This window comes from Mizuhopecten yessoensis, unplaced genomic scaffold (genome assembly GCF_002113885.1).
Source record: "Mizuhopecten yessoensis strain PY_sf001 unplaced genomic scaffold, ASM211388v2 scaffold10847, whole genome shotgun sequence".
In the NCBI taxonomy this organism is placed as follows: domain Eukaryota; kingdom Metazoa; phylum Mollusca; class Bivalvia; order Pectinida; family Pectinidae; genus Mizuhopecten; species Mizuhopecten yessoensis.
Window position 1 is genome coordinate 1,182,796 of NW_018408751.1, and position 27,889 is coordinate 1,210,684.

At 39.7% G+C, this 27,889-nt stretch overlaps 1 protein-coding gene across 2 annotated transcripts in view; it reads left to right on the plus strand.

Moving 5' to 3' along the window:
• Positions 1–22,693, plus strand: part of LOC110462941 (protein ELYS-like) — a 31,161-nt gene extending 8,468 nt beyond the window's left edge. Inside the window, exons 14-39 of one of the 2 annotated variants that reach the window (XM_021517192.1) lie at positions 61–122; positions 587–712; positions 1,366–1,456; positions 2,619–2,708; positions 2,900–3,040; positions 3,556–3,660; positions 4,276–4,372; positions 4,810–4,930; positions 5,178–5,291; positions 5,501–5,602; positions 5,935–6,125; positions 7,351–7,445; positions 8,254–8,435; positions 8,687–8,834; positions 9,317–9,449; positions 9,747–9,815; positions 10,422–10,562; positions 10,833–11,014; positions 11,450–11,693; positions 12,077–12,222; positions 13,533–14,644; positions 16,267–16,365; positions 18,601–19,597; positions 19,912–19,971; positions 20,909–21,146; positions 21,353–22,693. In XM_021517192.1, the coding sequence (XP_021372867.1) occupies positions 61–122; positions 587–712; positions 1,366–1,456; positions 2,619–2,708; positions 2,900–3,040; positions 3,556–3,660; positions 4,276–4,372; positions 4,810–4,930; positions 5,178–5,291; positions 5,501–5,602; positions 5,935–6,125; positions 7,351–7,445; positions 8,254–8,435; positions 8,687–8,834; positions 9,317–9,449; positions 9,747–9,815; positions 10,422–10,562; positions 10,833–11,014; positions 11,450–11,693; positions 12,077–12,222; positions 13,533–14,644; positions 16,267–16,365; positions 18,601–19,597; positions 19,912–19,971; positions 20,909–21,146; positions 21,353–21,542 (5,276 nt within the window). In that variant the 3' untranslated portion in view covers positions 21,543–22,693. The remainder of the gene's footprint in view (positions 1–60; positions 123–586; positions 713–1,365; positions 1,457–2,618; positions 2,709–2,899; positions 3,041–3,555; positions 3,661–4,275; positions 4,373–4,809; positions 4,931–5,177; positions 5,292–5,500; positions 5,603–5,934; positions 6,126–7,350; positions 7,446–8,253; positions 8,436–8,686; positions 8,835–9,316; positions 9,450–9,746; positions 9,816–10,421; positions 10,563–10,832; positions 11,015–11,449; positions 11,694–12,076; positions 12,223–13,532; positions 14,645–16,266; positions 16,366–18,600; positions 19,598–19,911; positions 19,972–20,908; positions 21,147–21,352) is intronic. The other variant, XM_021517193.1, reaches the window with a different exon arrangement.
• The last annotated feature ends 5,196 nt before the right edge of the window (positions 22,694–27,889 follow it).

Here is a 27,889-nt window from a genome sequence, read left to right on the forward strand (position 1 = left end):
TCCTTCATCATTACCATCTAAGGGCTTGGTCACCAAGATTTCCTGCTTTTATTTTGACAGAGGCATTAATGGTAACAGAATCGGGATTTGTGAAGGCGAGCTACCTTGGCACACAGCGACAGGTATGACCCGGCATGAATACTTGTCTGGTGATAACTTCAGATGGAGCTGTTGGTCACTGAACAAGATATACTATAAAATAAATGTCTTCCTATAATATTGATTCCGGTGTAAAATGGTGTTTCATTGTGAGTAATAATATAAAATGGATTTTCATTTTGGTAATAATCACTGTAACCTCAGTGTACATATTCTGTACCCATCCTTGTAGTCCAAAACAAAGGATTTTAAAAATCTCGCTTTTGTCCCTGAATGAGACCTTTATGCAAACAATTGAGATCTTGTTTGATTTCATCACTTCATACTTTGTTATGGTGCCCAGTATCATCACATCATGAAAATTGAATTTTCATTAAAAACAAAATTTCATTTTGAAGTTGATATCCAATGTAAAAAAGACATTTTCTGTAAATGTTTCCATTGGTGTTGATTTCCTGTATGTTAATAAGTTTTCTATTAATTACAGGTGCTGGCCAGTATGAACAAGATGGGTCCCTCCATCCTACTGAACCCTAAAGAGCTGTACGGCCTTAGTGTCTACATGGGGCTGCTACCCCGTCCACTGGACAGCGCCACACATACTCCAACCCCGGTACGTCTCTTTTGTATAATGTATAGTCACATCCTCTGTACTATTGTAATGTATAGTCACGCTCTCTGTACTATTGTAATGTACAGTCACATCCTCTGTAATATTGGAATGTATAGTCACACTCTCTGCACTATTGTAATGTATAGTCAACTCCTCTGTACTATTGTAATGTAAAGTCACACTCTCTGTAATATTGTAATGTATAGACACACTCTCTGTACTATTGTAATGTAACGTCACACTCTCTGTAATATTGTAATGTATAGACACATCCTCTGTACTATTGTAATGCATAGTCACACTCTCTGTACGATTGTAATGTAAAGTCACACTCTCTGTAATATTGTAATGTATAGACACACTCTCTGTACTATTGTAATGTATAGTCACACTCTCTGTACTATTGTAATGTATAGTTACATCCTCTGTACTATTGTAATGTATAGTCACACTCTCTGTACTATTGTAATGTAAAGTCACACTCTCTGTAATATTTAGTGTCATCTTTTGTAATTTTAAACCTTGATTGATCCTGATACTCTAGTTACTACATCATTCCTTGGAAGATCCACAACTTGCAGTTTTGCACTGATTTGACTTTCCTTGGTAGTTCTTGTCACCAGATTAACTTACTATGGTTTAATCTCCTACAGCTTGAGATGAGAGAAATGTTGCTGTCACTGGCTCTCGACTACAACATGATCAGCTTCCTCATCAAGTGTGTTCAGCAGTGGGCAGCCGGGGGTAAGTTGACCATAAAAACACCTCCGTCAACATCAGGAACCCGAGTTGTAAAGTAGACCACCAGATCACAAGAACAATTGTGATAATAAACATTTCTCCCACCCTTCACAGGTGTGTCTTACGTTTTAGCCGGTAAAGATCAGCTTGTCATCCCCTAGAGGGAGATAGGCTCGTGCCGATTAGCATGTGTTCAATTCTGACGTCATTCAAATGCGTCGCCGGTAATTGTGACGTCATCAAAAGTGAATGACTATATGCACATCCCACATTTGTTTTTGTTTTCAAATAAGACAGACTACTGTTGGTGGAGCTGTGACTGAAATAATAGGATGGGAGAAAAATAATCATCTCCACCTTGAGGGTGTAACAGAAATCTCCAACCCTCAGGGTGATTTTTGGTTGTCTAACCCGAGGCTCTGCCGAGGGTTAGACAACCAAAAAACATCACCCCGAGGATTGGAGATTACTCTGTCACACCCTCAAGGTGGGGATGATTATATTAATCAACATTGGGCTGTGAGTTAGTAACCTTGACCACAATAACAGTTCAGTAATGTTCACATCAGCAGTGGGATGTGAGTTAGTAACCTTGACCACAATAACAGTTCAGTAATGTTCACATCAGCAGTGGGCTGTGAGTTAGTAACCTTGACCACAATAACAGTTCAGTAATGTTCACATCAGCAGTGGGATGTGGGGTTGGACAGTTCACTTGGCTAATAATATTTTTCTTGATTATTGTTATTCTATTAAATCATTTTCAGTTCAGATATTTTAGCAGACATTGTTTATTGTTTGTCAAACAAAGCAAAGTACAGAAGTGAGAAAGTACACAAAACTGTTCGGCTGAGAATGTTAATTGTTAATATTGGCTGTATCAAGCTGAGAATGTTTGGGTTTACAGGTAAGGGTAAACTTGCTCCATGATAAACTGTCACACCACTACTGTATGGGTTAAGTTGATAACAAAAGTTCTGGTAATGAACTCACCTGTTTTGGGGAGTGTTAGGAACTGTTTCTTAATGTAACATTTCTGATTTCAAAAACAGCAACTACCAGTATCAATGTCGGCACTTTCAGATTTCAGAAACAGACTCAATGCTGATATAAGCTGATATATTATGTAAGTAGATGTTCATTTTCTGCTTGTGTTTGGTTACAGAGTATGTACACGTAGGCTGTACCCTCAAGTTCCTGCTGGACTGGGCATGGAATAAAGTTGGCACTATCAAAAACATTATAGACTCCACATGTAAGTTGATATCTGACAGGGTTTCCTGTTTTTCAAAGAGTTTAATTTCAGGACATTTTGGTCATTTTTAGTGTAAAATTCACCAATTAAAAGTGTTTAGTGTTTGTGATGTAAAGAATATTTTTGACACAATAAAAAAAATCTGATTTTGGTCCAAAGCTGTTTTCACATGTTCTATTACTAACACACAGGTACTCCCCTGTATGACTGGTCGGGCATCACCCTAGATCAGAGGTCTGTACAGACACTGTACCAGTGTCAGCAGAAGTTGGAGTACCTTACTTCTATCTTCAAGGTCCTACTGAACCAGGCGGCACCTACCACAGAGCAGGGTAGGTATATCACTGACAGCCGAGACTTCAGTAAATAAAAATGTACTAGTGAAACACAAGATTTGTTGTAGGAGAGAGAGATGGTAATGTTTTGTGAGTTTTCTCAGACACAACAGTATCATGTTTACGAGATAATAGTAATTTATTTGTTATTACCCGACCCCCAAACCATGTTTACGGTTTCTACTGGAATCATTCCTTCCCACTATCTCTCCTGACAAGATTTTACCTGGACAAGTAGACCCTTCATTTCTATCCAATCACCTTAAAATTTGGTACTATTCACTGCCAACATAGATAGTTGTGTATGTCAATCTAGAATACGTATACCATTGTTATTTGCTGAGATATACCTTCTTTGTACATTATTGTGTTTCTTGAATCATTATCCAGACATCTGGTAACAGGAAGAATGTATGGATACTACACATGCATCTAGTTTATAATTCTGCCTTGATTTTACCCTGTTATAGACTTGTTTATTCAGGATTTGGGAACCCTCTCATCTTTTCCAGGATTTGTGGACCTTCAGAACAAACTGTGTGCCCTCACCTATGTCACACAACACTTACAGATGGTGCTCTGGTTTGTCAGGGTCGGATTACTGCCAGAACATGATGGTGAGTTACACATTATTTACCCTTCATAAATACTTTTTGTTACTGCATATGAGGTAATGTTTTGGTGAAATGTTTGCCTACACCAGTAAAACCCATATTGGTCCAGTGTTCACCTGCCACAGTGGAACTACTGGGTACTGGAATGCAGAGTACTGATGATCAGTAGATAAGATGATAAAAGTGAAAGAGAAACTTCTACATTTTCCAGTATGCATTGACAATGAATGATAGTAAGATATTTTTTGATGTTAGATAAATAGAGCACACTCAAGGAGGTGTGGGGCCTGCACCTCACCACCTCTATAGTAGAGTGTGATTCAGTGTACGATCCTGTAGATTGAGTAAGTAAATGAAAATACAGTTGCAAAACAAAATAGGAAAAGATGAATGACATCAGTTTCTACCTTAAATTGCTGTACATTGGAATATGATACAGAATTATTAAGGCATTTCAGTTGTAATAATAAATCAATGAATAATCTTTAGGAAGCCCTGTGGTACCTATTTACCTGTGCTTGCAATGTTGAACAGCACCAGTGTACTTGTGCTCTGATGAATAGCACTAATTTCTTATGATATCTAGCACCATTTTACCTGTGCTGTTTTGTATCTTAGATGCTGATGACCGAACAGACCAGCGGTACAGTTACCCAGCATCCAACCTAGTACACGCCTATAGGACCAAGAGGCAGGAGCTACACAAACTGCACAGGTATGGTCATCATACAAGTAAGGCCAACAATTTATACAAGTATGGTCAACAGTTTATACAAGTATGGCCAACAATTTATACAAGTATGGTCAACAGGTTATACAAGTATCGTCAACAGTTTATACAAGTATGGTCAACAGGTTATACAAGTATGGACAACATTTTATACAAGTATGGCCAACAGTTTATACAAGTATTGTCAACAGTTTATATAAGTATGGTCAACAGGTTATAGAAGTATGGTCAACAATTTATACAAGTATGGTCAACAGTTTATACAAGTATGGTCAACAGTTTATACAAGTATGGTTAACAGTTTATATGCAGACATGGCCAAAAGAAATAGTTGATCACCAGAGCATGATTCGTCCATATACTGTGATATTGTGTATCATTAGTACTGTACATGTTTTGACGTCATTCTGTCTTGTCTGTAGTGACCTCGCGGACTCTGACCTGCTGATGATCGATGGTCTGCTGTCACACATGGGGCCGGCCGTGAAGAACCTGTGGAGCCGAGAAGGAGGAGAGGGTCTCTACCCTCCTCCTAGTCTACATGTAAGTTATTTCACCTAAAATAAAGTATTAATTCATTTACGGTACATTCAAGGAAAATGGAATTTAATGACCTTTGCTGTTGATAGGACATTAAACAAAATTAAACTAAACCAAACCAAAGCAATGTTTATCAAAAGCTCAAAGTGTAGCAATAATCATGTTCTTCCTTCGTGTCTTCTTTCATCCCTTCCATCAATTTATTGTTATGAAATTTATTCCCTATTTAGACCCGTTTTGACTGTTTTAGGCCCTGCTCAGTATTTACCTGTTGGATGACGTCGACCTTATAGCCAAACATAGCGTGGTCTTCTACATTCTCCTCGATCTCGTCTCTCTCGTCCACCCGGAGCAGCACCAGCAGGTCTGTTATCACACCCAAGTCACACCAATAGTGCCATTCTTTGGCTTCCTCATATAAAGTGACGACAACTTTTTGTTGTATTTTGATTTCCTACCAATACTGGTCCTATTTACTTGAGTAACTACACACACATATTATTTCAGAAATTGCCATGTACAACTTTCCTCGCACTGATATACAAGTAAAGGATGAAATGATTTCTCCTTCAGTTTGTGGACAAGATCAGTAAGTTTTCAAAAACTTTTGCTGTACCTCAGGGTGTGGTGAAACAGGTCCAGGGATGCTGGCTACTGGACCACAGCGAATTTGAGGTAACTAAAGTTAAACAGAAGTGAAACAAAAGTGACTTCATACAGAAATACTAACCTTATTAAATAAAATCAATTGATTACTCATCAACATCAGTTCCGTAAGTTTTGAGGATGGTGTAGGTTCCATGAGTTTTGTACCAGATCTTTTGTCTCTATTACAACACTTGGGATCTTCATTTTTCCTACCAACTTTCTTTAGGTGTATCTCTTTGCACCTCTGCTTAGCCATTGAGTTGCCAAATCATCTGTGGACACCATCTTCCTTTGCCTTTTTCAATAAACTGTGTTTAGATCTAGCACTAATTATGAACACTGATTTATGTAATCCATAGGAAGCGTTGTCTTTAATATTGAATCCTATGGTTCATGAGGAGATGGGTCGGTGGCAGCACAGCAGGATCATCCGAGCCTTACTCTACCAAGGGGCCAGCAAGATGGCCCTTCGCTACCTGAGCACTGCTCAGCCACCCTTGACATCACCAGAGGATGTTAAACTCAAACTGACGGTTTTCCTGGCCAGTGGGTAGGTCGATATTGTCACAGTATTTTGTCAGACAATTTGAAAATATTCTGATTTAAGTATGCTATTAACTGCCTGTAGTATCACCAACATATTGATGTTAGATGAGATTAGGGATGATGATGGTTTGATTTTAGTAGTTTGACTTTATGTATGTATTTCTGACTGATTCTCTATCCATTAATAGTCTGAGGCTGATTAGGATGTATGTGTACTCCAACAATGTTAGAGGTTTTACACGGCGAAAAACTTTTGACAGGCACCGCGTAACCTCTAACTGCCCATATCTGATTTTCCCGATGCTGACGATCACATTTTCAAAGTTCAGATTAAGAAATAGTATATTGTGTTTACATACATTTAAATGGTCAAAAGGGTACAATAAATATTCCTTTCCATAAATCCATGATTATTTGAAAAAAAATTGTGTCAAAGACATAAATAATGAGTTTTTCCTCATTCGAAGCGAAGCAGACAGCATTTGCCATGATTTTTCCGGTTAATACAAAAATGGATTACATGTAATGTTTCACAAGCGGAATACAAACAAACTCCGTATCATTCCGTTCCGTTTGAAATCCCCCTACTCTTTTGTATTAATCCAGGAAGCCATGTTTAAAATGTAGGTCAGAGATGTGCTACAACGACATGGACATGTATTTTGAGTGTTCTATTCCGTAATATACTATATATTTGTCTCTGTGACATACATATGAGATCTTTATTATATAAACCGTGAGTAGACATCGTTGTCATGAACTGTTAACGACTTAAGTGAGTTTTTCAAGCCAATTTTGTTCCGCCCGGATTTCGGGTGGAAACTGCATCAAAGAATAAGTGCTTCGGAAATGAGATGTCGCAGTCGGCAAAATCATATCCGATAGAAAAAAGGCCGACCAGCGGCCTCTCATGTTATGGGATTAGATGTATGTGGTGCTTTTCTTGTACAATACTGTTTTGTACTGCTTAATTTTGTGCTGTTTCATTTCAAAATATCTGCCATATATGTGGAAGCCAAAATAATCTAAATCTGTGGTAGGTGGTTTTATAGGCACCAGCGGAATGGAGTTAGCGAGTCTTTGGAGATATTTTTAATGAAGTAGCTTGGTTACTGTCTAGCATAGAGCCTTGTTACAGATGTAGACTAGTGATATACATTCGTCTTACACTAGCAGTTACTGATTTTCAAACTATTGTAACCAGAGTTTTGTTTGTGATGTTGTTGCAGACTTACTGCTGAGGCGTTGGAGTATCAGAGGACGTACAGAGACCAGGCCAACATGCACGACTTACTGTTCCATCTGTTCCTCGGCTGTCAGCAGAGTAAGTGGTAAACCGCCTCTCACTGTTGTACCATACTAAGGGTTGTTTGGTTTTTTGGATGTGGTCATAAGTCACTGTCATTGCTTTTAATTATTAACACAAAAGTAAGTTAGCATGTAAAATCCCATACAGCTAGGTACTAACACATGCTTGAAGAAAAATACCTGGGTAAACAGGCTAAAGAAGAAGGAGTGCTGTCACTTACTTGCACAACTCTGGACTTGTCAACATTATGAACGTTACTGCCTCTATGTCTGTTTTAACTCATTCACCCCTGAAATTTCATAATGAACTATTCCAACCTTTGAACTGGAAGAGTTCAAATGTGTCTTCAGGGGTGAATGAGTTGATATTTCAAAATCTACCTGTCACCAACCCTAGCCTAATGAACTGATGGAGCAACCACATAACTACAGATATCAGAAAGCACCAAATTCTAACGAGCAGGAACCATAAAATGCCGTATTTTACATGTCAAATCTGACTTCCCCAAAATATCCCTAAGTTCAGTATTTAATATTGCAGTGTTGTGAATTAGTTCAGATGCTTCTATTTCAGTCAACACTGCACATATGAAGTTTTTGCTGCATTGTTGAATTTGCAGTTGAATCCTTCTTCGAAAAGTGTGAAATTATACCTCTGCCAAAATTACCGGTGTACAGTGAATATGTTATGGTAATAAACCGAGGCATTAGTGAGAGCAAAGAATCGGTAATGTTTGTAAAAATGTGATCACATGTCTTCAAAATCCTCAAAATAGTTTTATTGTTTATATACAGTATATATAGTTGGTTCTTTATCTGTGTAGTGAAAACCATGGACCAGCTGCTCCAGTTACCACTGACTGATGCAGAGGAGCGCCAACTGGTCGAGTATTTGACTGAGAGTTCAGAACCACATTCCCAGGAGGTACTGGTACTGCACTACCTCCAGCGGGCACGATATGTTGAAGCCATCCAACTGAACGAGAGGCTTAAACAGACTGTGTTTGTAAGTACGCTACCAGTTTTCTCCGGTTGCTAGTTTTGTTAAAAACATTAACCTATATGGTTGTAGTTCAGTTTATTATGTTGTAATACATATGTGAAGATATGTTTTTTAAGTCTGGTATTGATGTAATCTTTACAGTACCGAGGAAAAGCTGACTTGACCAGCACTTTACTTAACTGCCTTGACCACATTTTGTCAGTAAGATAGGTGTTATGGTATCACAAACCTGTAAAGTTGCCATATTTTTATAGACGGAGACCAGCTCTAAGGCACGTGAGAGAGTAGCGGCCAGGAACGCAATCGTGGATGGTTTCATGTCGGTGCTGTCAGGCGTCCAGAGGAAACTTATCTTTGAAAATCACAACATTCCGAAGAAAAATGCAGTACAGAGGAGAGAAGGTAGCGTAACTGATGAAGTTACTATCTTGTTTCTAAACAGAAGGAAATTAAATCGATGGACTCTTCTTTCTGCAGAAATTGCCTTGTATACATTGCCTACTAGTCCTGATGAAGCCCACTGTTCGGTCGAAACCAGTAGACCATACTAATAAACACAAGAAAACCAGTCCCTAGTTTGTTGCGATTGATGTACCCTTTTAGATTTGCCATTATTCTCCAATCGCCCTGCATACCTTCTGGTATCCAAGCGAAGGACATCGGGACTAACCTATCTGCCACCACTCACCTCGGCGTTGGCTCTACCCTAGGACTTCATTGCCTACTAGTAATTCAATTCATAATCAACTATGTAAACAGGAATGGAATAGAATACCAAGGAATCGGAAATGATGCTGTTTAGCCTTGGTTTCATTGTACTGAAAGTCTATGTATACATGTTTGTATATTTTCTTGTAAAATCAGACTTTTCTTTTTAACCAAAGTGAGGAAACCAAAGCCGTTGTCCACTACAGTGACACACAACAGCCACACTCGTGTGGTTTCGCAGGCCTCTCTGTTTCTGGAGGTAGCTGACAAAGTACGGGAGGTAAAACTTGAGGAGGATTCCCCAGAAAAGTAAGTGTGCAAGGGGGAACAACCCTGTTTTAACTTTTATATAACAATGGCAATTACCTCCATCTCTGTATCCACTGATTAACTGTAACACTCACTTGGGAGACCTTTCCTCTTTCCTTACACTGGTTAAAGTTAAATTCAAATTTAAATTATTTCTACATGTTTGAATGAGCCTGTAAAGAAAGAGTACCTGTCAATTGTGTATATTAATTTATCCTCTGTCCAATGAAATTAGGAGAAGGATAAAAATCAATTAACATGAAGATGAATATTCAGTATTGTTGTTTTTTTACCCAGATTTAGTGAAGATGCTGTTGGACCATTTGTTTGTACTCCCATCACACCAAAGCCACAGTCTAGACTCAGGTAGGTTTTTCCAACTCGGCGCTATCAACATCACTACATTTGTAGGCCAGACAGTAGGGAGATATGAAGGTTTGTTTCCTGATGTGAATTATACATTAATGATTCATCGAGGTTAACTAAAATGAGAAAGAGTGTTCCCATTCACTTAGAAATTCTAAATAAATCATGTACAGATTTTGACTTCCTGATGTGACCTGCACATGCCAAAATTTGTATGTTTCTTATTAGAAATAATCGCCAAAAAATGTTATAAACAAAATGTTAAAAACTGGTCGAAACCTAAATTTGTGGGTTTAATCCATTTTCTCAGCAGGTAGTCTTGTTCGTCCAAATGCTTGAATATGTTAATCGTTAGTAGCCCAACTCGCTCAAATGGTAAAACAAAAAACAAAATATCAAAGCAAACCACACAGCTATCGTTATTTCAGCCTGCCCAAAAGCTGATGTCATAGCAAGACAAACAGTCTGCACCAGTGAACGTAAACCTTAAGAAAATCAGCACTTCACAATGCAAAACGTTAAAATATTTCAAACCAAATGGCTTGAGGAATTGGAATGTTTCCCACCCACTTTGTTTATAAGGCTAACAAGGTTATTTATCTGTAGCATATCCCAGCCTGTGACTTATCCGAAAATCCATGAGGACCCTGGAAGTGGGCTGAAGGGCACACCCTGGCGGCCAGCAGCTTTGTCAACTTTGACTCCATTCTCAAGTTCCAAGAGCCCATCCACACTGATGTCCAGAAGGTATGTCATCATGTTGTTTAGGTTTCCCTCCTTGACTGCAAAATATATGGGTGACATTTTTCAAGTGTTTAAATGGTTACAAAATAAATTGAGGGGAATGATGAAGTGGTATGATGGTAAAAAAAGCCTACAGTGGAATTGGTGTGGTATAAATAGATTCAAGGTAACAATGATTGATTCAAATCTTATTATTCCTTTTATTATAATACTTAAAGATTGTTATCAGTTTCAATTTCTTCACATACAAGTCCCTTGGTGATGTACTTGCAGAAGGTCTAAGATATTTGGAGCAGAGGTATTGAACATGCTGGAGACCCCGAAGGTACAGAGACGAACACCAGTTAAGAAACATTTTTCAACTCATGCCACGCCCCAGTCCATACTCAAGGTGAAGAGGTTCCTCGTGAGGTCGCCCTCCACTCAGCTATCACCATCACAGACTGGAACAGAAGGTAATGTTTCTTCTAAGGCCAATAAAAAAAACATACAACTATTTTAAAAGTCTCTATTTTAAATGTGGCTGCAATTGTGATGTTACCATAGCAACCACAGAAAGTTGTGATTTACTATAAAATTTCATTATGTTTTATGTTGTACTTTCATGATTTTGCTGTTTTGAGATCGATAGAATATGTCACTGTCTTGTTGATGTTTGTTAATAACTTTAATAAAAAGAACATTATTATAATACTGAAATATGTCTTTAAGCTGAAAGTGCCACCCTTTACTATTTGTATTTGACAGCATCGTTTTTTCATTGTAAGGAATTTTTGTAAGGTTTCATCATACTAATTTACCTCAAGAATTGGTTTATGAAAATACTTTGTTAAGGTAGCATTGTGTAAGTGCACGGAAATATTTCATATTGCGCTATGTTTCTCTTAAAGACTTGAACCAGTCATCTGTCTCCAAGCCATTTGCCAAGAAGTTGGGATTCCACGAGGCCTCTCTCCCGGGCTCCCCCAGAACTGTATCCTTTATTGATACACCCAAGGATTTACCTTCAGCTCCAGTGCCAACACATCTCCACTTCTCAGGGGCCAAGGTGCAGAGAACGCCTAAAGGTCGAAGATCACCTGTATCTCCGCCAAGCCCCAGATCTTTAAAAGACCGAAGCCCAACACCAGAGAGGTATGAAATTACTGCACTTTTTAGGCCTTCGCCATTTGAGGGGAGTGCATATAGTGTTACTCATGTCCATATTCACCGTCATTACTTTAGTGACTTCAGTTTTTAAAGTAGGTGAGCATTGGAGCATCAACACCTGGTCCTAATGACTGCAAGTCTAGCTAGTACACCTGGTCCTAATGACTGCAAGTCTAGCTAGTACACCTGGTCCTAATGACTGCAAGTCTAGCTAGTTAAGACATGGAAACCAAATCAGAAACAACTTAATTATTGGATGCTTTTATCTGAAAATTTTCCGAGGTTAAGATTGATGCTTATCTTTTTTGATGAGGTCAGAATATTAACAAGAATTCTGGTATCGACATTTTCCTGGTTGGTATTTGTAGCATTTCCCGTTCACCCAAGAACTATGCTAAGTTGGACGATCTGCGACGGCCACCTCTACATGAAGAAGGGAAGCTACCACACCCAGAAATCCCTATGGATTTGGATGAAGATGACATCACCTTCAAGTTTAATACAGGAGACACAGGTAAGTCAAGGGACAAAGAGGATTAAATACACAGGACAAATAACACTGGTAAGTAACGGGGGACAAATAACTAGGTACTGTATGGCACTGGTAACGGGGGACAAATAACTAGGTACTGTATAGCACTGGTAAGTAATGGGGGACAAATAACTAGGTACTGTATAGCACTGGTAAGTAACGGGGGACAAATAACTAGGTACTGTATGGCACTGGTAATGGGGGACAAATAACTAGGTACTGTATAGCACTGGTAAGTAACGGGGGACAAATAACTAGGTACTGTATAGCACTGGTAAGGGAATCCAACAAACCAATACTGTATTGTACTGTCGCTGTCAGTCCGTCCAAACAGGTCCGTCATTCCGTCATTCCATCCTTAAACAATTCTTGTAAGCGCTATTTCTCAGAAAGTACTTTAAAGATCTTTCTGAAATTGCACATGAAGGTTCCCCATGATCCTTATATATGCATATCAAGTTTTTTGGACTCGCAAAACCAAGATGGCCGACAGCCAGCTATCTTCAATTTGAGAATGAAAGTTTGTTAATGCTATTTCCCAGAATGTTCCGGAGGGGTCTTTCTCAAATTTCACACAAAGGTTCCCAACGGTTCCTAGTTCGGCATTTCAAATTTTGGGGATGATTGGAAAACCAAGATGGCCGGTAGGTAGTTGTAATGAATTTGGGCGTAATTTTTTTGGAGGGATCTTTCTCAAATTTCACATGAGGGTTCCTCTTCTTCTAAGTTATTCATATCATGTCATATCATATCGGCCGTCCATTTTGTTAGATTTTAAGTTTGTCATCTCAAATTTGATATGTAGGTTTCCCTTGGTCGTTGTGCATGTTAACTTTTGAGGTTGATCGAAAGATTGATAAAGATGGCGGATAGGCAAACTGATCAAACAGATAAGAGGAAAGAAGAGAAAATATCAAAATGACATAGAACAAATGAAGATGGTACTATGGTGGGCGCCAAGAACCCTTTGGGATCTCTTGTTACACAATTCTACTCCAACACATTTAGGCTGAAAAAAGGTCCTGATACTTTAAAAGTGATCAAACATATATAGATAAATAGATTTCAGAACTAATACCGGGCATATATATTCATACTGAAAACCCACATTATCTACAAGATGTGGAGAAGATGAGAAAAATGTGAATTAATATGTGTTGATACATTGTCAGATTTTTCTTTTTAAACTTGAGAGACTGTAGATAAAAAATATGTCTGTGTCAAATGTTTCTGTCCCCTTGTATTCTGTACCCTTCACATAGAAGACTATATTGGTGTGTTTTTGTCAACAGACCTGATACAGGAGGCAGACGAGAGCACAGAAACCTTCAACACACAATCTCCACTCCCAGAGGATGTAAAAGGCACTTCCCCAGATGGTGCCACACAGTTGTCTCCCCTAGGGGGTGTAATTGAAGGTGTTGCCAGGCTGCCCGCCTCCCCTGAGATGCCAACACCCTTTACCTCACTAAGGGATACCCATGACAGTCCTCTAAGACTACGACAGAGTCCCTTGATGAAAAGTCTGCCCCGATCACCAACTGTGAAGCTGTCAAAGTCCCCGGTGAGGGGTCGATACACTCCTAAATACCAGCAGTATGGAGAGGGTCCCAGCAGGCTGGAGGAGGAAATTGTCAAGGAAAAAAATGTAATATCAGAAGAAAAGGAAGACCCCATAGAGATCGACCTAACTGAGGATGAGGACATGGTTTCAGACGATGTAAAAAATACTTCCATAGACGACCGTGTGCATAACGCCAGTCAGATCATAAGTAGTAGTGTATCCCCTTCTTTAAAAACAGACAGATTAGAGGAGAGTAATTTGGAATCTGTACCCCTATCCTCGGAGAGTGTTCACTCCGAACAATCTGGTCACCAATCTTTGTTTGCTGAGGCGGACAGCAGCAACATGGAGGTGTGTAGCTCTGACACTCAAGTAGGACAAATCCGACATGTGTCTTTCAGCACAGAGCTTGTGCCGGCGGGGGAAATCGAAGGGCTGTCCGAGCCTCAGTGTTCATCGTCCACCATAGATAGTAATGACAATGCAAACTCGCAGGTTGATGATGATGTGCAAGAGATAATCTCATCAGAATTAGTGCAGGAGGAAAATAAACCCCTGGAAATAAGTATCCCAGGTAATGATTTTATAGCTCCACTTTCTCCTTCTCCGCGCAAGTCTCCACGGCTATCCAGAGGTAGCGAGGACAGAGATCTACAGTCTACAGTCCCAGCCTCACCGAAGCGACTCTCAAAAAGTCCCTCTGTCTCACCTAAACGCTCACCCAAGCATCACAAGGAAGCTACCAAAGACATGAGCGAGGAACTTGTTGTTGAAGTGAGTCAGACGGAGACTGGCAGTGGTCCCTCCTCTCCCAGGCGCTCACCTCGTTTTTCACTACAGGTAAGGATCAGAATACAGTTGATGGGAAACATGTTTCATCCAAAACCAAAACATAATATCGAAACACACAGGTTTTTAAGTCAACTGTGCCAAAGGCTTCGTGCCCCACGTTGGGCGCCAATGTAACAGAGCGCATGATTAATTAAATATAAATCACTTCCTCCGCTAGGGATCGAACCCGGGACCTCTGGCTTACTAGTCTTACACTCAACCGATCGAGCTAAAGAGAAGTTCTCTATAGCCGAGCGATATATTGCGGCTAGGATTTACCAGGGTTACATACTCCCCTTCCAGGAAAGAACTCATCCTCAAGTTTTCCAGGGGTAACAGCGATGCTTGTGGAGCAAGGCCGAGTATTTTTCCCGGGGCCCCACGTTGGGCGCCAATGTAGAACTCGAGACTATTTGATGATACTTAGATGTCTTTATTCAATAATGTAGATGATGATGATGATGGGTACAAGGGAGCCTGTAACAACACTTATTTACAATGACATGAATATGAATACATAGAAATGGAATGAAGTAATGATAAAACACAGACTTACCAGGGACTATGGGGTGATGCTTGGTAACGTGCAATTGAGAGCTCCTCTCTCGACGGGTGATAGCTAGAGTGTGTGGGTCGGGTGGCGTGTCAGGTAAGGGAGGTCACAGGTAGACGTGGAATCCGTGGAGCACGGATTCCCACTACCTGTGACGTGACGCAATGCGCGCGCAGAAAGACTCTGTCGTACCCGTATTGTTTACCTTGGTTACATAAAGTTTATAGAAATTTGACAGCACCATTTTGGTCAAATGAAGATGAATTAACACATTTCCTCATACGTCCTGTCTTTTTTAAATTAGTTGGATGAGCTTAATTTATATTTCCTGTTACCGCAAAAACTCACTGGTCCAATTCTTGAAACAGCCGCAGACGGACATTATCGGAACGAAAACTTTCCAAACAACGGTCGCCATTAAAAAAATGTAACCAGGCGAAAACTGTTAAATGCTCTAATTATATGTGCAGTACATTCTAATACAAAAGCAAGAACTCCCCTACCTATTCTGGACGTCTTCATTGTCTACAAATCCCGTCAAAATATGACGTGTGTGAACCAAACGACAACAACAAGATTGCGGCTATCGTATCGGTGGGAGTCTGTGGTTGCTAACACTGACGTCACGGAATCCATGGTCATATGACCCGATAATGCAGACTGCAGTTACTGTCCAGTAACTACAGGCTGACTTTCCATAGAGTTAATGGAAAATGGGAAGGGCATATGTAAATATAAGAGTCTAAAATCTTAAATGAAGATGAATTGACACAGAGGTTAAAAAAGTATAAAATCTTAAATGAAGATGACTTGACACAGAGAATATAAGAATCTAGAATGTCGATTAATCTTGGTTTTAGGATGCATGGTTTGAAAGAACCTGGTTTGGCATTAGACAATTGTTACATTCATTTCACAAATCTTACAAAGCTGATACAGTGTGTAGTTGTCAGACCTATCAAGGTGATGCCGCACTTTCTCCTAGCTGATATTGAGTATGAGATAAATTTGAGGTTAACTTTTGTTTGTAGTTAACAGAACAATTAGAATGATAGATATGGTGTTTTCTTTTTAAAAGCTGGATGTCAGTTCGAGTCCATCCCCTACATTGTCACCACGGATACCTCCCACCCCACCCGAGTCAGGCCAGGACTCGCCACACAAACTCCAGGACAGGGTTAGTATGCAAACCACATTTTATCATTTATACAACACAACTATTAAGTTGAGGTTGAATTCAGTTCACATTAACTAAAGAAATCCATGCAATGATTAAAACTCGGCACTTCAATGTGCACAAAACAGATCAAGTATGGAGGCCAACAAATTATGTGATGATATCAAATTTGGCTGCCTCTTTGTCATTTTTGTCTCGCCACAAAGTAGCGGAAGTGAGACTTCAGGTGCTGTACGACGGCGGCATCAACATTAAGTTTTTGTGTTTAAGTTAGTTTCACTGAAAGGATAACTGCTAGACCAACCAAACTTAGACCATAGATGCATCTTAGGTACAACATCTCAACCCATGCATCAAATGCTGGACACGGCCTACCTTTCATGGTCTATTGACTTTGTCAGCATCTCCATCAACATTAAGTTTTTGCGTTTAAGTGCTACACCAACCAAACTTGACATGTGCATTGATGGCAGATGTCAAAATGGGGCACAGACGAGACATATCAATCCGAATATTTTCGGCATTATCCTATTCGGTGGAATGGTAGAGCTTGCAATGAATAACAGGATACTGTATCCAGTTATAATTAAAATAAGATGTCCTGACTATTTTTATCAACCATATTTGACTGGAAGCATCCCTAGGTGGTGGGGTTTCAAATTTGTACAAATGATTGGGTTGACCCCCCGGGGGGCTGAGGGACGGGGCAAAAAGGGATCAATTTGGCAATATTGCTTAAAGCGATTTCCTCTCTGGAACTAAGAAGTGGATATCAACTATATTTGACTGGAAGCATCCCAAGGTGGTGGGGATTTAAAACTACAAATGATGGGACTAACCCCCCAGGGGGCTGAGGGGCGGGGTAAAAAGGGGACAATTTGGCTATACTGCTTTCAGCGACTTCTTCTCTGGAACTGAGCGACTTTAAGCGACTTCTTCTCTGGAACTAAGAAGTCGAAAATCAACCATATTTGACTGGAAGCATCCCTAGGTGTCAGGGATTCAAAATTGTACAAATGATGGAGCTGACCCCCCAGGGGGCTGAGAGGCGGGGCAAAAAGGGGTCAATATTGCAATATTGATTTAAGGGCCTTCTTCTCTGTAAATAAGAAGTAGATATCAACCACATTTGACTGGAAGCATTCCTAGGTGGTGGGGATTTAAAATTGTACAAATGGTGGGGCTAAGCCCCCAGGGGGCTGAGGGCGGGGCCAAAAAGGGGGCAATTTGGCTATATTGCTATAAACGACTTCTTCTGTAGAACTATGCCATGGATATTGATCATATTTGGTCGGAAGCATTCATGGGAGGCAGGGATTCAAAATTGTACAAATGGTGGGGCTGACCCCCCGGGCTAAGGGGTGGGGCCAAAAAAAGTGTATTACTTGGAAATGGTTGAGATCCCCACCATATAACCATGGTATACAATTGCTTAGTATAAAGAGAAGAATGCACATTTGCTTCCAGGATGGCTATAAGGTCTGGCCCCACCCTTGGAGACATAGTCCCTGGACCATTACTTTAAAACTCTTGAGATCCCCACCCCAAAACTATATATACAATTGTTGGGCTTAAAAAGACGCATGCAGTCATGATATTAGAATTGACCCCAGGGTCTGCCCCACCCTTGCAGACTTAACCCCTGGGACATAACTTTGAAACGGTTGAGATCCCCACCCCAAAACTATATATACAAATGCTGGGGAAAAAGAGACAAATGCAGTCACGATATTAGAATTGATCCTGGGGTCTGGCCACATTCCTAGGGACCTAGTTTCTGAGTCAAAGCTTGGAAACAGTTGAGATCCCCACCCCATAACCATACATAAAATTGCTGGGCATGAAAAATCTAATACAGATATGCTACAAGGATTGGCCTTGGGGTCTGGCATATTCCCTTGATCTCATTTGGAGAATATTTTGCCATGATTGCTTTGGTGAGCGATACAGGCCCTCTGGGCCTCTTGTTTATATAAATTTTACAAGACTCTATGAATGTAAAACATCTTGTAAATATTGTCTGTACTGTATCGGGGAATGAATTGGCAGAATTATTAAACTTTCTGCTTTTTTAATCTGCTTAATTATGATGAATTTATCGTGACAGCAAATATCAGTACACAGCATACATAATGTAGTTAGCATAACAAAAATTAAATGAACAAATGGTTCCTGGTATATATATTGTAATATATTTTCCAGCTCATATAGTTCTGATAAATTATAAAATTACAGGCAAGGAAATCAGAGTCTAGAAGTCCGACTGGCAGATCTATAGCAACCCCATTACTCACACCTACTCGGAAATCTGTACGACATCAAAAACAGGAAGTGTTCATCTCCGAGACAAAGCCTGATAGAGACAATGACCCTTTGACATCTACTCAACAATCATCACAAAAACATATAAAAGAATCACTGCTGAAAATGGAATCTGATGGTGAGACTGATCCTCAGGACCCTCCCGCTCTTTTGCATCAAGTACAGCATGTCCCTGATGTTGAAGTTCCTTCAGAGGAACCGACCACACCCACAAGACGTGGACGTCCCAAGAAACTGCCAAATCTTGTAATTGATACATACTCACAGGAGCCGACGACACCAACAAGGCGTGGTCGTTCAAAGGCACAGCCTACCCCTGTAGTTGATTCAACCCAACAGGAGCCGACGACACCCACAAGGCGACGTTCCAAGGCACAGCCTACCCCTGTAGTTGATTCAACCCAACAGGAGCCGACGACACCCACAAGACGTGGTCGTTCCAAGGCATGGCCTACCCCAGTAGTTGATTCAACCCAACAGGAGCCGACGACACCCACAAGACGTCGTTCCAAGGCACAGCCTACCCCTGTAGGTGATTCAACCCAACAGGAGCCAACGACACCAACAAGAAGAGGTCGTTCCAAAGCACAGCCTACTCCTGATATAAGCTCTAAAATCTCGGATATCCCACAAGAGCCTGTCACCCCAACTAGACAAACACGGGGGTCCAGAATTTCTGTAGATATTTCAGAAACAGTGCCATCTACCCAGGAACAGACCACACCCACAAGACGGAGTCGTCGAGGCACTTCAGTTGATACAACTACAGAACTACCGATCCCTCAGGAGCCTACCACACCCACAAGGCGTGGACAGAAAAAGGCAGGAGGAAATACTTTAAACAATGAAGAGTCTGTCCAGAAAACTGCAACACTCCTCCAACAATCATCAACAAGCACCAAGACGGAGGGTGAGTATTATATGGCTAGCACTCTACTGTAATAAAGATATCTTCAGTTTCTACACAACTTAAATTTTAGCAGAAAACTAACGCTTAAGTTTCTGTATAATATCAGAGGTGAACAATTTCATATTTAGAATACTAGCCTGCAGGTCATACCCAATCTATATTTTCATAGTAAAGGCCTCAGCATTAAAAAACGGTACGTTTTCACTTTTCTCTGGACATTCATTATTATCATAGAATATCTTAGAATAAATCTGGAGTTTGGTTCAGTACTGCATTGTACATGCCGTAACAGTTACACACTTTTATATCAACAGAATTTGTGGAAGCTAGCTCGTTCACATTTGCAGAACCTGTATTAATGGACTTCAAGCAGGGTGAGTAACTCCAGTGATATTAATAGAATCTTTCACCACCTTGAGGGTGAGACAGGGTGATCTCAACCCTCGGGGTAAGATTCTTAAGCTGTCAAACACTCGAAGCCTCGTGTTTGACAGCTTAAGAATCTTACCCCGAGGGTTGAGATCACCCTGTCTCACTCTCAAGGGGGGGAATGATTATTTTTCTCTTACCCTGTTTACCCTCTTATGTATTTTATATAGACGTTACATCAATGCAAGACAATGTTGATGTGATGCGGCTGAATTGTCGACGTGACGTCATTGTATTGTTGCCCTGACGTCATGGTATTGTAGCTATGACGTCATTCAATTGTTGAGAACGTGCAAAGAACATGTGTAGCTTGTCTCAACCCTAGGGTGAGATAAGAAAATCTCACACTGGTAAAAGGGTGGATATCCCTGTCCAGGGTAAGAGAAAAGGTATAATGTTTGTCAGTACTGTGCTCAATGTGAGAACTTCTTTATGTGACCTCATCAACGTTTAGGTTGTTCTTGCTTAAAGTACTGACTGCACAGAAGGCAAAATAAAATGTGTGTAACGGGTGAGCGTTCAGACTGCCCTCAAAAATAAGCAGATTTCCATCAGGTGGGTATATTTTACAATGAAATAACAATTACTCCATTTGTGATTTTAAAAACTTTCATTGAATCACATGACTAGAGAAATGTATACTGTATGCCAGGAAAACTTCGACACGTCAAACTTTCGCCCTACGATGGTAAAACCTTTATTTGCCCAGCTTTAATTTTGCCCTTCATGTTTAATAACTGTTAAGGTAAATTTGCCCTCATTGTGGACGGCAAAAAAGTTAAACTGCAGCAAATATTTCCTGGTATATGGTATATTGTAACATATTTTGTTTTATCTCCATTGTTTTGCTCATTCTCTCATCCGATGTTTTCTATTCTTCAGCAGATGAAGATGTAAAGCCATCAACACCATTGAAGTCGTTTATATTCTCACCGCCTATTACGAGATCCCGAGAAAGTTTCTACAGGTCCCAAGCAGCCAGGAAGCGCAGCAGTCGGGAGCTAGAACTAAAAGCTGAAGCAGTAACCCCTATGTCTATACTTCTTCCTCCACAACCCGAGGCAACGCCTCCACCACAACCTGTTCCTGTCAAGAAGGAGAAGAAGGCTGCAAGGAAAATGTAATACTTTATAATGCCCTGATTCATCTACAGTTTATTGTTGGTTCAATTGAGACATGTTAATAGACTTTCGTAAATGGGACAAAAGTCAGAAATAATTCTAATACATAAAAATATGTCACTGTGCAAATGAAAAGATTTTTTGTCACAGCAAAACATCAATGTAGCATCCGTACCATCTAACTCAACTAAATGTTTTTTTACAGCAAGAAGAAGGCTGTTGAGGAGACAGTCTTACTGGTCAGTCCAATCATGGAAGAACAAGAACAACCTCCACGTCGAATAGTGACGCGCCAACGAGCTAAGAAGGAGGACGCTACCACAAAGACACTCCGTGGATCTGAACCTGCCAAGGCGTCACGGCTGAGGAGCAAGAGAAAGCCAGTCAAACTGTGATATATAAACTGAGGGATACAATATAGCAGATGTCTAGGTGATTCACAGAAACAGCGTTACTTCAAACAAAGTCCTAACTAGTGTGTCATTGTCACTGTGTGTCTGTGTTACTGGTAACCATCAGGTAGATCTCATTACTACTGGGGCACAGGTCTGACAAAGCAGGAACGGTACCAGATACTGCTTCAAAGAACAGATTCAAACATCTTCCCTGTGGAAATGTGCAATAGGTTCTAGAGTATTGAATGACTTGCTCAAGAAGTGTTCCTATAAAGAATCAGATGTGAAGAAGGAATGTAATTTATATGTTTAATTTTTCATGTAAATTTACTTGAAAATGACAATTTTGAATTTATACTACATTAAGCATACTGTGAATCACTTCATTTTTGTCACCAGTGTTATGTGAGAGGTTTTTGTCACATGTCATTTCTTGAGGAGACTCATTTGCGAAAATTACATCTTCAGCAAACATTTATTCCATTGTTTATTACTATCAAAAATGAAACACACGGAAATCAAGGGATTTACTGTAAATATTTTTACTAATGTTTTTGTTTACCAGTAGAGACTGGCTAATTTAATTTGTAAAACAAAATTGTCTGGCGTGTTTGTCATACATTTTAAGTAAACACACATATTTCACATATTCATTGCTATCATAGCCTCACACAGTATCAAAGTTTCACTTTGCATGAGAGGGCTATAGGACTTTAATACAGAAACAGGATGTACTTTATAGTGCGTAAATTTGAAATAAGTTTTTTGTTTTTGCTGACTTTGCAGTCGGAATACGATCTACATGATGTCACAAGGAGCAATATCTCAATTCACAGCTAAGCAAAAATTAAATGTTTTTTCTGGTCAATTTCTTTACTAAGATGTGTCTCTTTAGGTGCTTTCATAATGCACATGATAAAAAGACCATTCCATATATTTTAATAAGAAATAAGGGTGTTTCATAAAAGTTGTATGAAATGGAAGCTTGTTAAAAGTGTTTTGAGGTTATGTTTGTGTGTGTGGATACCCGTTTCATACTCTCAGTAAGATGAAATTGATTAGATAGGTCAAAATGCATGTGAAAATATACCAGTGGATGGATGTCTACTAGATGTAACATCTAGGTAGGAAAATAAAGGTAATAAAATGAATGTGAGATATTCAGATTTGTTTATCGAGAGATGATGGAAATTTGAATACGTTCATTTATTAATGGGACTCAATCATTTGAAAACATATCTTCATTACCACTACCGCTATGTAGCGTAGTGTTATTATTAACTTCTCTCCCTTCTCCAGAATCCATCATGTATCATCTTCTTATTCCATATAGATGCACATTCAAGTTTCCAGGTTTGGAAAGTGTTCAACTGTGTTACTACCGGAGCAGTCTGTCAATGATAACGCTCACCATTGAACATGTTCTTTGCCAAGTGCGTTCATACCACTGTATACATCATCAAAATGAAAGTCAATCCATATTTGAAGATAGTGATTTTAATCAAATGTAGTGCAACTGATTCATATACTTGCCCTCTATAAGGTTGAAAAAGAATATGTAATTGAGGAAAGTTCATAGCTATCGGCAAAATACATACAACGTACCTCCAGTATGGGACAAGACAATACATTTTAAACTGTAGGTAAGGCCACATCTGTTAAGTACTTCTGCGTAGCTATACAGATATGGCCATTAATGAGTGCTATTTGCTATACAGATATGGCCATTGTTGAGTTATTTCCTGTACAGATATGGCCATTGTTGACAGTTACTTCCTATACAGATATGGCCATTGTATATTGCCATTGTTGACAGTTATTTCTAATACCGATAACACTCAACAATGGCCATATCTGTACAGGAAATAACTGTCAACAACAGCCATATCTGTATAGCAAATAGCACTCATTAATGGCCATATCTGTATAGCAAATAACACTCAACAATGACCATATCTGTATAGCAAATAACACTCAACAATGACCATATCTGTATAGCAAATAACACTCAACAATGGCCATATCTGTATAGCAAATAACACTCAACAATGGCCATATCTGTATAGCAAATTACACTCAACAATGGCCATATCTGTATAGCAAATTACACTCAACAATGGCCATATTTGTAAAGCAAATTACACTCAACAATGGCCGTATCTGTATAGCAAATAGCACTCAACAATAGCCATATCTGTATAGCATATAGCACTCAACAATGGCCATATCTGTATACCAAATAACACTCAACAATGGCCATATCTGTATACCAAATAACACTCAACAATGGCCATATCTGTATAGCAAATAACACTCAACAATGGCCATATCTGTATAGCAAATAACACTCAACAATGGCCATATCTGTATAGCAAATAACACTCAACAATGGCCATATCTGTATAGCAAATAACACTCAACAATGGCCATATCTGTATAGCAAATAACACTCAACAATGGCCATATCTGTATAGCAAATAACACTCAACAATGGCCATATCTGTATAGCAAATAACACTCAACAATGGCCATATCTGTATAGCAAATAACACTCAACAATGGCCATATCTGTATAGCAAATAACACTCAACAATGGCCATATCTGTATAGCAAATAACACTCAACAATGGCCATATCTGTATAGCAAATAACACTCAACAATGGCCATATCTGTATAGCAAATAACACTCAACAATGGCCATATCTGTATAGCAAATAACACTCAACAATGGCCATATCTGTATAGCATATAAATCTCAACAATGGCCATGTCTGAACATCAAATAACTTGCTGTCAACTATGGCCTTATCTGTATCGCCAAGGTCACAGGGGCCTTGACTTGGGTTTCTATGCTGGGAGCCAAGTAATGGGAGTGGTACCCGAAGTATATTGGTGGGAAGCTGCTTCAGTTTAATGGAAACCACAGTGGCTTTATCGTCATTGTCATGCCATTACCACCACCATCACAGAAATAAAAATTAAGACACTGCGTCATCCATCATGTGCAGTGCATTGTCCTCATCATGTGCAGTGCATTGTCCTCATGTGCAGTGCATTGTCCTCATGTGCAGTGCGTTGTCCTCATCATGTGCAGTGAATTGTCCTCGTCATGTGCAGTGCATTGTCTTCGTCATGTGCAGTGCATTGTCCTCATCATGTGCAGTGCATTTTCCTCATCATGTGCAGTGCATTGTCCTCATGTGCAGTGCATTGTCCTCATCATGTGCAGTGCGTTGTCCTCATCATGTGCAGTGAATTGTCCTCGTCATGTGCAATGCATTGTCCTCGTCATGTGCAGTGCATTGTCCTCGTCATGTGCAGTGCATTGTCCTCGTCATGTGCAGTGCGTTGTCCTCGTCATGTGCAGTGCGTCTTCCTCGTCATGTGCAGTGCATTGTCCTCGTCGTGTGCAGTGCATTGTCCTCGTCATGTGCAGTGCAGTGCATTGTCCGTCGTGCACGGACAATGCGTAAAATGTTTTGGTATTTTGGGTTGAATACTCGGTCGAAAGCAGATTTTTAGGGTTTGATTTTAATTGAGCTGCAAACTGTAAAGCAAGTTTTTTCCTTCTGCCACGTACAGGCTTTTTACAGGTGTTGTTCGAAAAGCTCCATCGAAATCCAGCCAAAATAGAAAAAAAATAACAATACAATTATCCAATGGAACATCCGCGGATTAAAGGCAAATATAGAAGAATTTCAGAATCTACCAAAATATTTTCACCCGCCGTTTTTTGTCAACAAGAAATAAAGCTCAAAAACCCAATCACTCTTAGAAATTTCTCACTCTACACTAACATTCCAACTGTAGGTAGCAGAGCAGCAGGTGGTACAGCTGTAGCTATCCATAAAAATATTCCTCACATAATGATCAAGTTAAACACAAATGTACAGGCTGTTGCTGTCTGTGCAATAGTACACAAACAAATAACCGTCTGTTCAATTTATCTCCCTCCGAGTATTGTTTTCACTTGTGAGCAACTGCACGGCATCGTTTCCCAGCTCCCAACACCATTCATAATCCTCGGTGATTTCAATGGTCATACTATTCTGTGGGGCTCTCCAAACACGGACGTGAGAGGAAGACGTATTGAGGAATTTATACATAAAAACAACTTGTGCCTTTTTAACAACAATACCCCTACCTATTTACACCCTGCTACAGGATCTCGTACCCACATTGATCTATCATTATGCCATCCTTCCATTCTACTTGATTATGACTGGAAGGTAAATAATGATCTTTGTGGGAGTGACCACTTCCCTTTTTTCTTCAGAATATTTGGACTCCTCTTGATGATCCTCTACCTCGATGGAATGTGCACAAAGCAGATTGGGTCCAATTCCAACACATGTGCAATGAGGCGCTTACCACAGAAAATTTAACTAACCTCGACGACCCAATCAAATTTTTTTACTGAAATACTCACTTCTATTGCCCAAAAGACAATTCCAAAATCCGCTCCAAACCTACGAAGTTCCTTTTATCAGAAGAATCTTTTAAAACACGCAGTAATCGGGCAGCTGCTCTAAGACGCTACTTGAATTGTCCAACTGCTTCAAACTACAGTGATTTTAAAAGTTGGCGGGCAAAGGCTCGGCGATCATTTAAAATAGACAAAAGAAACAGCTGGAGAGAATATGTATCCAAGATATCATCAAACACGTCCTCCAAAAAAGTATGGGATATGATTCGGAAAATAAGTGGGGAAAAGAAAAAGTCAACATCCTCCCACCTCCAAAAGCTTTTTTTTCCGTCTAGGTCTGAAATTGCTGATGCATTTGCAAAAAACATAGCATAAAACTCATCCCCTTTAAACCACTCCCGAAAATTACAGTCTTTAAAGAAGAAAGGGGAAAAGAAACAACTAAATTTCAAATCATCACACAAAGAAAGTTATAATGAGCCATTAACCCTACCAGAACTTGTTGATTCGCTTAGAAAATCACAGGACATATCAATTTCTCAAGCACTTACCGGACTCGTCACTTACATGCCTTCTTTACATATTCAACCAAGTTTACGCTTCCGGAAAGATTCCCGATTCGTGGAAGAACTCCACAATTATACCTATCCCAAAACCGGGAAAGGATGCTACCGACCCAAACAACTATCGTCCTATTTCTCTGACTAGTTGTGTATGTAAAACTTTAGAACGAATGATAAAAACAAGACTGGTTTGGTTTCTTGAGGCCAACGATATAATATCCCCTCTTCAAAGTGGTTTTAGAAACAGAAGAGGGACGAATGCCCATCTCATCAGACTCGATGAAGACCTTGGCGTACGTGGAAACCTTCCCAATTTTATATCAAATTACCTATCAGACAGACTTCAAAGTCCGTGTTGGTTCATTTTTTTCTGAAACGTCTAAACAGGAAATGGGAGTCCCACAGGATGGAATCCTATCAGTCACCCTTTTTGGTCTTTAAATCAACGATATAGTCAAAAGTCTTGGTCAATCAGCAGATGGGTCGTTATTTGTGGATGACCTCTTGATCTGTTACAGATCAAAGAACATGCACACGATAGAACGACAACTTCAACAGAGTTTAAACAAACTACAAAATTGGGCAGACGAAAACGGCTTCAAATTCTCTAAATCTTAAACTTCGTGCATGCATTTCTGTCAAAAGCGAAAAGCACACAATGACCAAAACCTTACACACGATGGCACTAGAATTCCTTTTGTTGAACGGACTAAATTTCTAGTCCTCATTTTTGATTCGAATCTCTCTTTCATACCACATATAAAGTATCTGAAGGATAAGTGTTCCAAGGCGTTAAACATTATACGAATCCTTTCTCATACTGATTGGGGAGCGGACCGTGAAATGCGTCTTCGCCTATACATATCACTTATTCGAACAAAACTGGACTATGGTTCTATGGTATAGGGGTCGGCGCGGAGATGCTAGACCCAATCCATAACCAAGGGTTACGTCTAGCCCTTGGAGCTTTTCGAACAACACCTGTAAAAAGCCTGGACGTGGAAGCAAATGAACCATCCCTTAATGACAGAAGGAAAAAAATTGCATTACAGTTTGCAGCTCAATTAAAATTAAACCCTATAAATCCTGCTTTCGACCGAGTATTCAACCCAAAATACCAAAACATATTTACGCAAAACCTAAAACTTCTGCCAACTTTTGGTATCCGAATTTCAAATTTCCTGCAAGAACTCAACATAAAGTTGAATGACATAGCTCAATTTAACATATCTGATGTTCCTCCGTGGACCATTCAAACACATGATTTTAACTTTACATTTCATGAGCGAGGGAAATCAAGTGTTATGCCCGAAGAACACAAATCCTCTTTTCGGGAATGCATTTCGAATTACCCTTC